Below are 13099 nucleotides of genomic sequence, written 5' to 3'. Positions count from 1 at the left end.
ATAATATATTTCTTTTAATCCCAATCTCTAAATATTTCACTACTATATGTGAATACATATAGTTTCGTTCAATAATCAATGTTTCTTGCACGGATTTTTAACATAAATTGCGACAAATTCGTGCCATTCTATGATCAAGTGGAACCGCAAATGAGCCGCAAAAAAAATTAAAAAAAATAAACCCTGCTACAATATCAAAACTCTTAAAGCAGCAGCTGCTGTCTACTGCTGCCGCAACAACAACAAATGCATACAATAATGGAATGGGAGAAAGCCGATTTATGATGGAATTTAGATGAAAATCAAAGAATTTTGAGCGTGGCAATCTTCAATCTGATTCGACTGAATTTGTTACCCCACGTTCATCATCATTTTAACAAATTCATCATAATTAACTTGACCATCACCATCCAAATCAGCTTCTTTAATCATCTGCTCCACCTCCTCGTCAGTAAGCTTTTCACCCAGATTGATCATGACATGCCTCAACTGAACATGAACAAAAAGAGAGAATTTTTAATTTGCTTAGATTCTCTGGCCAATTAAATAAGTAAAATGCTATAATCCAAATGCAATGTCCCATGAAAAATGGTTAATGTTCACTGCACACTGAGTTGTACAGCTTATCTCATACGAATTGTTGTGTAAACTAAACCTTCAACTTGGGAGAAACATGTGAAATACCAGGTACGAAGATTTATTAAATTTTTTACACGAATATCAATATACAAAATTTTACTTTTTTTTTTTTATTTGTTTTACTTGTGCTGTTTCCAACAAGCACGAGTTTTAAAAATTTGAACTCTAGACACTAGACAATGTCTCTCCTCTTTCACCGGTGAAAGAGATTCTCATAGGAATAACATGCAGTTGAAAATTATTATCCAAACAGTTTTTTTTTAAAATTATTTTTTAATCTTTTTTTTGAATTATTTTGATATATTAATGTTAAAAATAATTTTTAAAAAATAAAAAATATTATTTTAATATATTTTCATGCAAAAAATACTTTAAAAAACAACCGTTAATATATTTTTAAAACTCTTGACCAAATATTCATTTGTTTAAACATTTATTACGGCTAATCTCATTTTCTTGTTATCATTGGAAAACTTTAAGGAAGGTTTTTTCAAAAAATTCTTGTCTATAAGCAAAAAAAAGCCCCATTTGCTTATGTTTTTATGGTCTGTTTTCCTACAAAAATCAGTGATTGTTTGGGAAACTCCTTTGTGTATATAATTGTCTAATTATAATTGTTTTTTAAAATATTTTTTATTTAAAAATATATTAAAATAATATTTTTTATTTTTTAAAATTTATTTTTAACATCAACAAATCAAAATAATCTAAAAATATTAAAATAAAAATTTTCAAGAACATCAAAACAAATAATATCTTGAATTATTAAACTTGATTAATAATTCTAATTTTTCGTCAACGTCAACCCTCGATAAAAACAAAAGCAAGAGACATGTCGACTGAGGATAAGCATGAATTTGCATAGCACTGTCATTTTAAATTTTAGAATTTCTAAATTTTTTTAGAAGTCTGAATTTTCAATTATGAGAAAAAGTACACAAGATATATATTGAGTTAGTTTCCATCGGACGAGTGAATCTTGTGTGGTAATTTACTATAGACGTAAATTATTTTCAATAAATATTACGAATGAGAAGATGTCGATTAATAATATATATTAATTAAAAATGGAAAAGAAGGCCAAATTAATTACTCATATTACCTCATTAGCTGATATATAGCCATTCTGATCCTTGTCAAACACCTTGAACGCCTCCTTAAGCTCTTCCTCCGCATCAGTCTCCTGATAAATTCATTAATATCTTTCAAAACTGTAGCCTTATTACCAAACGCTATATATATATATATATTGATGAATTACTAACACAAATCAAAGGGTAATATTAATTAATTAATTAATTATAATTATATCAAACAAAATGTACTGTCACGTGTGGGTGTGTGGGTGATATACCTTCATTTTTTTGGCCATCAAGCTTAAGAACTCAGCAAACTCTATAGTCCCATTTCTATCAGAATCAACTTCGCTAATCATATCATGAAGTTCTTCTTCTGTTGGATTTTGATCCAATGACCGAATGACCGTGGCCAATTCTTCAACGGTAATGCAACCTGCATCCATATTTTATATATACATGTATGCTCAAGTTATAATTAATATATATGTTGAACACGGATTGAACACACAGCAAATTATGACATAATTAAGCTATTTAGAAAGAGGAAACTAACCATCTCCATCCTTATCAAAGAGACAAAAGGCTTCTCTAAATTCAACAATCTGTTCTTCAGTCAGTGCCTCTGCCATTATATGTTTGCTTTTTAATTCAGAACAGCCAGAAATCAAAACTTAATCTGGTTAATGGGAACGAGAGAGAGAGGGAAGGAGGGAGAGAGGCAGAGGGAGAAAAGAATGTTGAGCACTACAGATTGCAGCTCAAGTGCGTGCGTGGGAGAGAGAGGGAAGGAGGGAGGTGTTTTTTTTGTGACGAGAGAGAATATGTTGAGTATAGCTCAATCTTAGCTGGGTTTATGTAGACATCCAATGAGGTGAAGTGCAGCAGGATTTTTCTTTGTTTTTTTTTTTCTTTCAAATTAATAGATCACGAGTCAAATCAAGCTTATGACTAGATTGGTTGTCACGGTATTATTGGCCAGGAAAGAATCAAAAAGGCCATCTGCTCTCTCTCTCTCTCTCTCTGACCAATGACCTTGCATTGCTTTTAGATAGATGGTCTCTAGTGTATCTATATTGTATCCATAGCATTAGGTTTAGCTAGCTAGATGATGTTTTGAATTGTATGTTTGACTTGAAAAATTTTACAGCTATAAGGGTTCGCTGCTTGGGAGACAAGGAGCATTCAAAGAGTAGATGGATGACTTATGGGGAGGTGTGCATTTTTGTTTCATGTGGGGGTTGGAGATTTGTTTTTTAAAATATTTTTTATTTAAAAAAATATTTTTTATTTTTAAAAAATTATTTTTAATATAAACACATCACGACACATTGAAATAATTTGAAAATATAAAAAAATATTAATTTAAAATAAATTTTTTTAACTTTTTAAAAAATATATTTAAAATACTGAAACAAACATGGATTAATTTCTTACCCAAAGCCCACGCCCCATGGTACTTTGCTTGCTCGAGAAGAGAGATTTACTTTTTACAAAACCATCTTAATATGTATTTTTGTATAACCTACATGAATATATAAAAACATCAATTTAATAATATTCCATATCAAACATGCTCAAATGTAATTTCAAATATAAAAATAAATGCCTCTTAATATACTATGAATTTTTTTACATAATTTGTAGCACCGAAAATACATCAATGATATTATTTGCACCTATAAAATTTGGATTATTATATCTCCCATTTTTGGATATGTTCATTATATTTCAAATTTTATCATTGTTTTTGTAATATAATGATTCTGAAAGAAACATCGAGTAATTATATTTTTATCATTTTTAAATATGTTAAAATTATGTTCCTTCATTTAAATTTCATGATTTAAAAATAATAAATATTACCAAATATGAAAGGATTTCAATCTGCCCATGCTATATTATCTCCTTTTAACAATTACAGTTTATTAACTTTATTGTTAATTAAAAGGACAATATGAATGGGACCATTCCTACTCGACTGGGGGCGCGTGTTTAACTCCCTAGCCGGCTTATGATGTTGTTAATCTTTTTATAATATATGATTAATGCCAGCCTTGAGTCATCAATGGAGCTAGATGCATATTAATGAGACTGCCTGTCGACGCGGTTTCTCTTTACTGGGGGTGTTTACGGGTATATTTATAATTATTTTTTAAAATGTATTTTTACTTGAAAGTATATTGAAATAATATTTTTTTATTTTTTAAAATTATTTTTTATATCAATATCTAAAAACACATAAAAAAATTAATTTAAAATAAAAAATTTTTAGAAATTCAATTTTTTTCTTAAAAAAACTTTTAAAATAAAAAACAAACTGTCAAGGCTAATTTCGATATTGCTGATTGCAATAGTACATTGCAGGCTGTCTTATACAGTACGGTAAGTACGTATCATAGAATTCAGTACACGGCTTCTCTTACAAGGTCCAGCATTCACGTGAATTGTGGTCCAATACTTATGCTGAAAGTTATTGACCTTTAAACTAAACTTGAAGGAAATTGATCGAGTCCTCGTCACGACTAGGCCTCACCAATTGCTGAAAATTGTGTTCAACTTCTCGAACTCGATTTGATCGAGTCCTCCAGCAACAACTTTACAGGTCCATTTCCTAGACAATGAGAACGAAATCTATAAGGAAAAAAATTTCCGTAGGGTGAAGAGGGTGGAATTGAAAAAAAAATTGCAACTCTAAAATTATCTAATTCAATGAATTATCTTTTAAAAAAATTATAACCAAAAGAATAGAAATTAAATAAAAAATAAATAAAAGTTTAGGGCTGTCCTCGAAAATCAGGTGGAAGGGCACAAACATTGAGGTAAAGAGAGGGAAAAAAATAGTCGCCGGTGACAAACCGAACCTTTTATTGACGTACACACCACATATCTAGAGAGAAGATGTTGAGACTCTAGAATTATCTTTAAAAAATTATAATAAAAAAAAATAGAAATTAAATAAAAAATAAATAGAAGTTTAGGGGTTGACCTGAAAAATCAGGTGGGAGGGCACAAACACTAAGGTAAAAAGAGGGAAAAAAAATAGTCGTCGGTGAAAAACTGAACCTTTTATTGATGCACACACCACATATCTAGAGAGGAGATGTTGAGATGAAGACGAAGCCATCTTGAAATAATATTTTTTTTTGCCTCTATAATCAATTACATGCACCGTCCAAAGACAACGAAGCTGCTGATGCGTGCGCAACACGAGTCTATCTTTTTTTTCTTTAATTATTTTTTAATTATTAAAATACTCAAATGACCCCATCCCCAAACAATTAATTAAAAAACAACAATAAAATGACAAAAATATCATTTTAACCTAAGAGTTAAATTACTTGACACAAAGGGTGTCAATGTCTTTTTACTATGCAACAATATTGAAAATAACAAAAAGACCTTCCATTTGCCTGTTATTTTTTTTAATCCTAGAGTAAAAATGTTATTTTAATGTATATTTGTAGTTGAAAATAAAAAAACTAACCTTGAGTAGAAATTCAAAAATTAATTTCTTTTAAAGGTAGTGCTGTAGATTCACTTACAATCCAAATGTGAAATACCCGTCCTTCCTTCAATCAATTTTAGAATACCAAAATTATCCTAAGACAAAGACTATTTTACCCTTAAACACATGGCAAAAAGCTTCTTTTTTTTGAAGACCAAGAAAAAGAAAACATTGTTTTCTCTATCTTTTTTAAGTTTTTTTTATTTCTTAATATTAAGAAGCTAAAGAGTAGCCCCGGTGAGTCCATAAAAAATATATATATATAAAATAGAAACAAGAGAGAAAAAAATTTTAGTTGAAAAAAGGTTTGTCAATGACTTGTAAAAAGCTAGGTATTGTTGTTTTTATTCAATGTGAGATTATGAGAATGATGAATCAAGATGTTGGTTGGTCAACAACAAGTCCTCCACATGCTAAACTATTGATTAGTAGAACTAGGAAGGATGTGAACAAGGAAAAATTACTATTAATCCGCTCACAATAATTTTAAATATAGTAATTTTAAATTACTTTCCTTAAGTGTATTTTTTCAAAACTATACGAGCTTTTATACTTTTCATGCACATTAGACACACACGATACATCCTCTAGCAAACTAACATTTACCTCCTTCCTTTTTTTTTTTTTTTTTTTTTTTTCAGATTCTTCTTTTATTTCACTATAGATTGCCCATATTGTTACGACCTGGTTTCTATGTGTTTTGGTAGTGATATATTTTTTATTGTTATGGTTTGAAAAAATAATTTTAATAAAAATTATAAATTATAGTTTTTCCTTAACTAAAATTTTAAAAAAGAGTTTTCCATAAAATTTATGCAAAAATATGATAAATATTAATTAATCAAATATTTTTGAATATATAGTTAGTACAAAACACAGACCATATCAAACTTCATTACACTACAAGGGTGTCTAGAACAATTATAAATGTTGTTTTTTAAAGTATTTTTTACTTGAAATGTATTAAAATAATAATATTATTATTTATTTTTTAAATTTTATTTTTAATATTAATACATCAAAATAATTAAAAAAAACTAATTTGAAAGTGTATTTTTTCATAGACAAATGTAACCTTAGTTTGGCCTGGAATGTGTTGTCATATTGCAACGTCAACAGTCTTGTACTCAATTAATATTGTAATTTATAGTCCGTATTTTTAATATTCCTGTATCCTTATATACCCAATACATACAGGATCGTGCAATGTTCTGTATTCATATGGACGTAGCAAGGATAAGCAGATCATTTTGAAATATTTCATTTGTCATTTTTTGTGTATTCTAAGGGAACGTTATAAAACGATCATAACGGCTCACCTCCCTGCACGCATGCATGGTACATCCCCTTCGCGGCTATTTTCCTTCATGTTTTGTATATGAACCAATTGCATACAAATAAAATCCAAGAGAGCCTGTTTTCCTTTCTCAGAAACACCCCCTCTCCGTCATCAACAAGGTGCGTGCATAACTTAGACTTGGTTTCTTGAATTTGTTGTTGCTTTCTTTTTGTATAGCTAATTAATGAACTTGAACCTCCTGTTTTTGTTAATTATTGCTAGTCGCTTGTTATTCTTTATGTTTCGCTATCTTCCCTTGTGTGAATTGGGGAGCGTTCTTTTATTGGAATGTATTATGGGTTTCTCATTATCTTCTGTTTGGTTACTGAGAAAATGGAGGAGAAGAAGTCAAAGGTAAAAGAAAAGAACCTCCGCCTCGTGTTCTTACTAGTGCTTGTTTATCTTGATGTTTTTTATTTCAAGAAAATGTAAAATCCAAGCCCAATTTAATACAAACAATTGCAATTATTATACTATTTTGGCAGAAGGTTGTTTTCTTGATATATAAATTTCTATTTCTTGAAAGTCTTTTGATCCTTTTCTCCTTATCGGCAATAAAATAGACCCACACGTAGGGTTCAGGATTTCAAGGGTGTATTCAAGATGCATTTCTTTTGTATTTTGCAACTTTAGCTTGGAAAATTCGAGACTGGGATTTCTTTGGTATGGACCAGCTGCACGCGTGCATTTGATATAGTAATTTGAAAGATATGTTTCTGTGCTGTAACTACAATACTTAATCAATGCCTAGGGTTCGTGTCATTTGGGCATAGTCAATGAAGTTACTTGAGTAGCAATTTTGCACCAAGGCCAGGTAGTTAATAGTGTGGTTTTAATGTATTATGATGTACAACAAGTGGCATGGTTATTGTTATTAATTAGCCTTTTCTCTTTTTATTTAGCTAAGGAACATGGTTTAAAGGCACTGCAAAAACTGCCCCTTAAGTGAATTTTGCGATGGTATTTAGGTTCTTTGACAGGTAATTAGTTAATATGCCGAAAAGAAATTCTGCTTCTACATCCTTGCAGTTTGGGGCATGTGAGCTACTAACTGTAGAAGTCTAATAATGCACATACTGTCAATAATATTTTGTGTTATCAGTGATTTGATAACCTGCAGTTGTTCGTATCTTTCTACTTTGTTGGAAAGTAGATCATCTGCTAGGATTATTATGATGGCTTGCTGGAAGCTTTATAATTTTCTTATATTGTTATTACCTACTAACGTTTGTGTTCATTTACAAATTTGGTGATGTTAGACATTTTGACTACATTTACTGTATTTTAAGAGTGCTGGTATAAATTTACTGGATTTGTCTGTCACAGCTTTAAGAAAATTGTTCTAAGTTCTAAAGTTTGAGTTATTAATGTCACATTAGCTCCTTTGAGAGAAGAAGAATGAGAAATACACAAAATCCTGAAGTATTTTTAGACATATCCATTGGTGGGAATCTTGCAGAAAGAATTGAAATAGAGGTAAATTACAGGTCAGATATTTTCTCTGTTTACACCCCATTGTGGCCCTGTATTTACGTAGTCATGCCCTTTTCAGCTTCTTGCAGATCAGGCCCCTAAGACTGCACAGAACTTTCTAGCGCTTTGCGCAGGTGACATGTAAATCTTCTCTATATTGTTAGAAATTCTGAAAGGCATGATGCTTGAATTTGACAATGTGGACTTGTTTAGAAAGCTGGATAAACATGCAATTGGTTCTATGTGTGGCAGTTGACATATAGATTATCAGATGGGTGGCTTCTGTAAATTAATTAGGTTAAAATTATAATTTTTGCCAACACATGAATCTCAATAGGAACTATATATCAATTCAAGTGCCATCTGAAAATGCATCAGAGAGACCTTTCAGTAAAATTCTCTATAATGTATTTGATATCAAGTTTAAAATTGTAGGTGACATGGGACTGGGAAAGCATACGGGAAAGCCTATGTACCTCAAAGGGTCAACTTTTTATAATATAGTGAGGGGAAAATGGGCTGAGGTATTCGTCTTCCTTCCTTTCTTCCTTAACGGCTTTATAGTTTGTCTATAGTTTGCTGTATCCAGAAGCCTCTAAATAGCGACCATTGCAGCATGCCATTAAATAAGTAAAAGTTATGCTCACTGTTTTCGTGGTTCATTGTTTCATTCTATTATGATAGATAGATTTTGGTATGAGCCTGTTCATAGAATTAGTGAAATCATTTATTATGGACTAGACCTTCGATTGAAAGTTCATGCTGATAGTCTGGCTTGAGCAATCTATACTACAGACCCATTGAAAGCCTGCTGCAAAGATATGTCTCCTTTTTCATGGAACCGAAAAAATCTCATCATTTGTATCCCTTTGTTTTGCTAAATGTTTCATGCAACCTTCTTCTCTTCTTAATGTTTTTTACTTCTTCACAGGGTGGAGATTTCTCTGAGGAAAATGGTTAGTCAACAGCAAGGTCTTCTGATCCTTTTAGTTATGCAGCCATTTTTTTTCATCGTTATTCACAGATTAGTAACGCATCAGCTACAATGATGATTTCAGGAACTGGTGGAGAGAACATATATGGAATACCATTTTTTGGTATGTAATATGAGCCCGTGTGCCTTGATATGCAGATCTCAGTCACCCTCTAGTATCTTTGTTTCCGATGCATGTTTTCTCATGTGTGTATCTGAAAGGAGAAGTTTGCTTGTGACTGTAGTTTGGATTATCGTTTTCTGTAATCATGTTAACTTCAATCTTTACATATGCAGATGAGGGCGAGAGACTCAAACATGATGCACCTTATCTTCTCACAACGGCAAGTGATTATCATAAATATACAATCGGATCCTGTTTCTTTATCACCTTCAATGAGCTACATGAACTCGATGGGTATGGTGTTATTTTGTTATTTGGCACAGAGCTCTAATTTCTAATTCCTATTTTCTAGATTACTTTGTATTTCACTATGCTAACAACTTATTCAGCTTCACTTGCACGTGATTATTACACAACATTCAATGATGGCATATTCTACCTGTTTCCAGGAAACATGTTGTGTTTGGAAGAGTTGTGAGAGGCTATGAAACAGTGCAGAAAATTGAACAGGTCCAAACATTTCCTGATGGAAGGCCCGAACATCTTGTCATCATTACAGCATGTGGAGTATCTCCTAAAAAAAGAAGTCTTAATTCAATCTTGATAAGGGAAGGTATAGCATTTGCCGAATTTTCTAAACATTTTGAAGTCTTAGTGCTTTTCTTTCCTGAAAAAAAAAACAATATGATTTGCCTTTTAAGGTAAAAAAAAGATTTCTCCAGCAATTTCATATTGAAAAGGCAGATGAAGACTGCGAGATCTTTTCTGATTAAAAACGAGATTGAGTAATTTCAAGTTTCTGGCTGTAGTTTTCAACAGTGTTCCAATTATTTGGGTTCTTTGACAGATTCCAGTTTGCCTTCTGAAGGAAGACATTCGAGAAAAAGAAAGTCAAAAAGACACGGAGTTGTTGAGCACCACTCTGAATCCAGGTTTTTGATGTTGGCTTGCTTTGATCCATTCTGTTGTTAGCTTGCTATTTTCCTATATGCACGTATGAAAAGATGTTTCATAAACTCTTTATCTGCTTTCTTATGTGGGAAAACTTCTTTTATAACTCAAAAGGCAGAAAAGCTAATCTGTCTTTAGTATAGCAGATGTGGGACTGTGAAAGCTGGGGTGACTTGTCGTTGTAAATATTCTGAACTTTTCAGGCATGATCAAAATCAGAAAGGTCATTCCAATCAGTCATCTCCAAGCCATTACCAAAGCAAGTCAAGAGAAAAAACTTCCCCTGGATGGTATTCTCTCATTAGTACACTGACAGCAATTGTCTCTTGTTATGTTCGTTTTCTTCTCAGCATAATGTCACAATTTTGTTTCAGCAGGAGTGCTCGAAGCAAGAAAAACTGACACGTGTTATCATTTTTGCAGGAATTATGAAGGTGACGGGAATAGTGCCAAGGAATCAGCCCCTAGGCATTCAAGGAGCAAATTGAGAGACAAGACTTCCCAAGGATCCCGATGGTATACTCTCTCCAGTGTTTTGTTTTGTTTTGGTTGTAATCCACTTCGTTACTTTTCCCAGACCACTCTTTCTCTCGGACGTTCTTCATATACCTGTTTTCCCTTCATAAAATAGAGAAACCAAAGCACGAAAAACGCATAAATATTGTGCTTTTTGCAGGCCTAGTCCAATCCAGAGAAGTGATTCCAAGCACTCACCTCGGAGGCGTAACCGGAGCAATTCAAGAGACAGAACAGGCCATCAATGGTATTCTATCTTCATAATTCATTGTGATTATGTTGGAAGTCATTTTCTTTTGGTTGTAAAGTAATATCTTCCCAAACCAGCCCGGCTCTCAGAAATTCTTGATTTACTGTTTTCCCCTTATAAAATACTTGAGTAAGAGAGAGCAAGTTAAGTGACAAAACTCTCGTCCAATATTCTGATTTTTGCAGGCGTATTCGAAGTGAGATAAGTGATGCAAGGAACCGATACAGGAGCAAGTTAAGTGACAAAACTCTCGTCCAATTATATTTCATCTTCATTGCACTTACGAAGATCAGTGGGATAAGTGATATCGTGGCATCCTTATATATTATATTGAAATTCATTTTCTCTGGTTAATTTAACCAACTTCATGCCTTTTCCGATTCTAAATTAAAAAAGCAAAGGAACTTATTTTCTTCTCTAAGACCACTCCATTTTTCATTTACAATTTTCCCTTCATTTAATACTTGAGCAGGAGTGGCCGAAGCAGGAAAAACTTGCAAAAAGCACCTGGTTCACATGCACATGACCGTGGTCACAGCAAGCAACAAAATCACCGTCCAGATCCTGAAACGGAGTTTCCTAGCTTGAGTAACAGTATGCAAATGCGACTCCGTCTCCCTGGAGATGATGCACAGCCTTAAGATTGGAGTTCTAACTAATTGAATGAGCTATTACAAGCATGAGATTGTCCTGTTGATGATGTACAAACTGTTGAAGATCAATTGCAATTTCCACTTGGTCCTAAAGGAAGTTGTAATAATCCCTGATTGAAATATATTAGCTGAAAATTAGAAGATAGAATTGGACCTGTTTCTCAGTGCCACACAGTAAGCACCCTAGTTTAGATTATTTCCTTGCATCTTGTATATCACGACCTCCTTTAGGCAAAGGAATTACAAGACTTTGGGTCTGAACAATCCATTACAAAACGCAGCAAATGAATTCCTGCTCTCGAGGATAAATCAAGAAATGATGTCTTCTTGATACGTACTTTCCTGTTTCCTGACAACACATTCTTCTACAATTATAAGAATCAGTAAACACCGCGTTCGCTTCGCAAACCCTCATAGCAAGCATGGTCGAACTGTACAAGGAACAGAAAAATCACGGTTCAGTTACAAATCAAGATGGTTCTTCACTATTTGTTTTTGAGTTTAAAAGCATTTTAAACAAATATAAATTTTTTTTTTCAAATTAATATTTTTTTGATGTTTTTAGATCATTTGGACATGCTGATGTTAAAATAACTTTTAAAGAATAAAAAATATTATTTTAATATATTTCTAAATAAAAAATACTTTAAAAAATAACTGCAATCAAAACAAGATGTAAATGTAGGCAATACAAAGCTTGAGGCAGGTTCATCGTGCTACTTGAAAAGATGTCTCACTGTCGTACTTCAACAATAATTACTAAGAAAGAAAAAACCCGTGTTTACTGGCTACCCTGATAAAGAAAACATGTGAACCAAGAACGAATTCTTGTCAAATGAGCGAATCAAATGTGTTTGAAAGTGTGGTAACGGTTGTTTTTCAAAGTACTTTTCATTTTAAAACACATTAAAATAATATATTTTTTTTATTTTTTAAAAATCATTTTTAACATAAGCAGATCAAAATGATTTGAAAACATAAAAAAAAATATTAATTTGAAGCAAAGAAAAAACTAAAAAAATATTAAATTTTTTTAAAAGTATTTTCAAAACGCAATGTCAAACATGTGTCATGGTAATGTGGTAGCTTTTGTGGTTTGAAAAAAGTTGTTTTTATAAAAGCACTTTTAGTTGAGGTTGATTTGGTAAAATATATGTTTGGTTAAAACTGTGATTGAAATTGAGGTTGAGCAAAAAGTAGTTTAATATGTTTGGTTAAAAATGCTTTTCAAATTGAGGTTATAAAATAACTAAAAGACATATATTAATATTGATAGTTTTTAATTAAAATATTGTAGATTTAACTACTGCTATTACATCATGAAATAAACAATACTTTATATAAAGTATTTTTTATTATTCTATTAAACTATCTATAATTCCATCACGTACGAAATCCATCCGACAAGGACTATAGTTTCCATGGCTTCCTGAGCGTGCAACAACATCAGGTAAAATATCATCAGGAACAAAATTGAGATTACAATCAAATTTTGCAAATGCTACGTCATCATGCGATCTTCTTCTAATATAATTATGTAGTGCAATTGAATAATGTTAAACACTAGTTTTTCGAATAAAACACAATATCTGAGGGT

General features: G+C 31.8%; 2 protein-coding genes across 2 annotated transcripts; one reads left to right on the top strand and one right to left on the bottom strand.

Moving 5' to 3' along the window:
• Positions 1 to 151: 151 nt before the first annotated feature.
• LOC7498051 (calmodulin-like protein 8) lies at positions 152 to 2555 on the bottom strand. The gene is made up of 4 exons (XM_002314625.4): positions 2272 to 2555; positions 1994 to 2151; positions 1742 to 1822; positions 152 to 489 (listed from the first exon to the last, which is right to left on the bottom strand). Exons 1-4 carry the CDS (start codon positions 2345 to 2347, stop codon positions 352 to 354), a joined length of 453 nt encoding a protein of 150 aa, XP_002314661.1. The 5' UTR covers positions 2348 to 2555; the 3' UTR covers positions 152 to 351.
• A 3907-nt stretch (positions 2556 to 6462) lies between these two features.
• Positions 6463 to 11595, top strand: LOC7498050 (peptidyl-prolyl cis-trans isomerase cyp11). Its single transcript, XM_024610399.2, has 14 exons — positions 6463 to 6681; positions 7942 to 8038; positions 8115 to 8169; positions 8471 to 8559; positions 8967 to 8991; positions 9094 to 9132; positions 9306 to 9426; positions 9582 to 9745; positions 9980 to 10064; positions 10287 to 10373; positions 10507 to 10599; positions 10760 to 10846; positions 11035 to 11082; positions 11322 to 11595. Exons 1-14 carry the CDS (start codon positions 6602 to 6604, stop codon positions 11488 to 11490), a joined length of 1239 nt encoding a protein of 412 aa, XP_024466167.2. The 5' UTR covers positions 6463 to 6601; the 3' UTR covers positions 11491 to 11595.
• Positions 11596 to 13099: the final 1504 nt, after the last annotated feature.

This window comes from Populus trichocarpa, chromosome 10 (genome assembly GCF_000002775.5).
Source record: "Populus trichocarpa isolate Nisqually-1 chromosome 10, P.trichocarpa_v4.1, whole genome shotgun sequence".
Lineage (NCBI taxonomy): Eukaryota > Viridiplantae > Streptophyta > Magnoliopsida > Malpighiales > Salicaceae > Populus > Populus trichocarpa.
The sequence above is the reverse complement of the archived record's forward strand: the minus strand, read 5'-3'. Positions and strand labels throughout refer to the sequence as shown.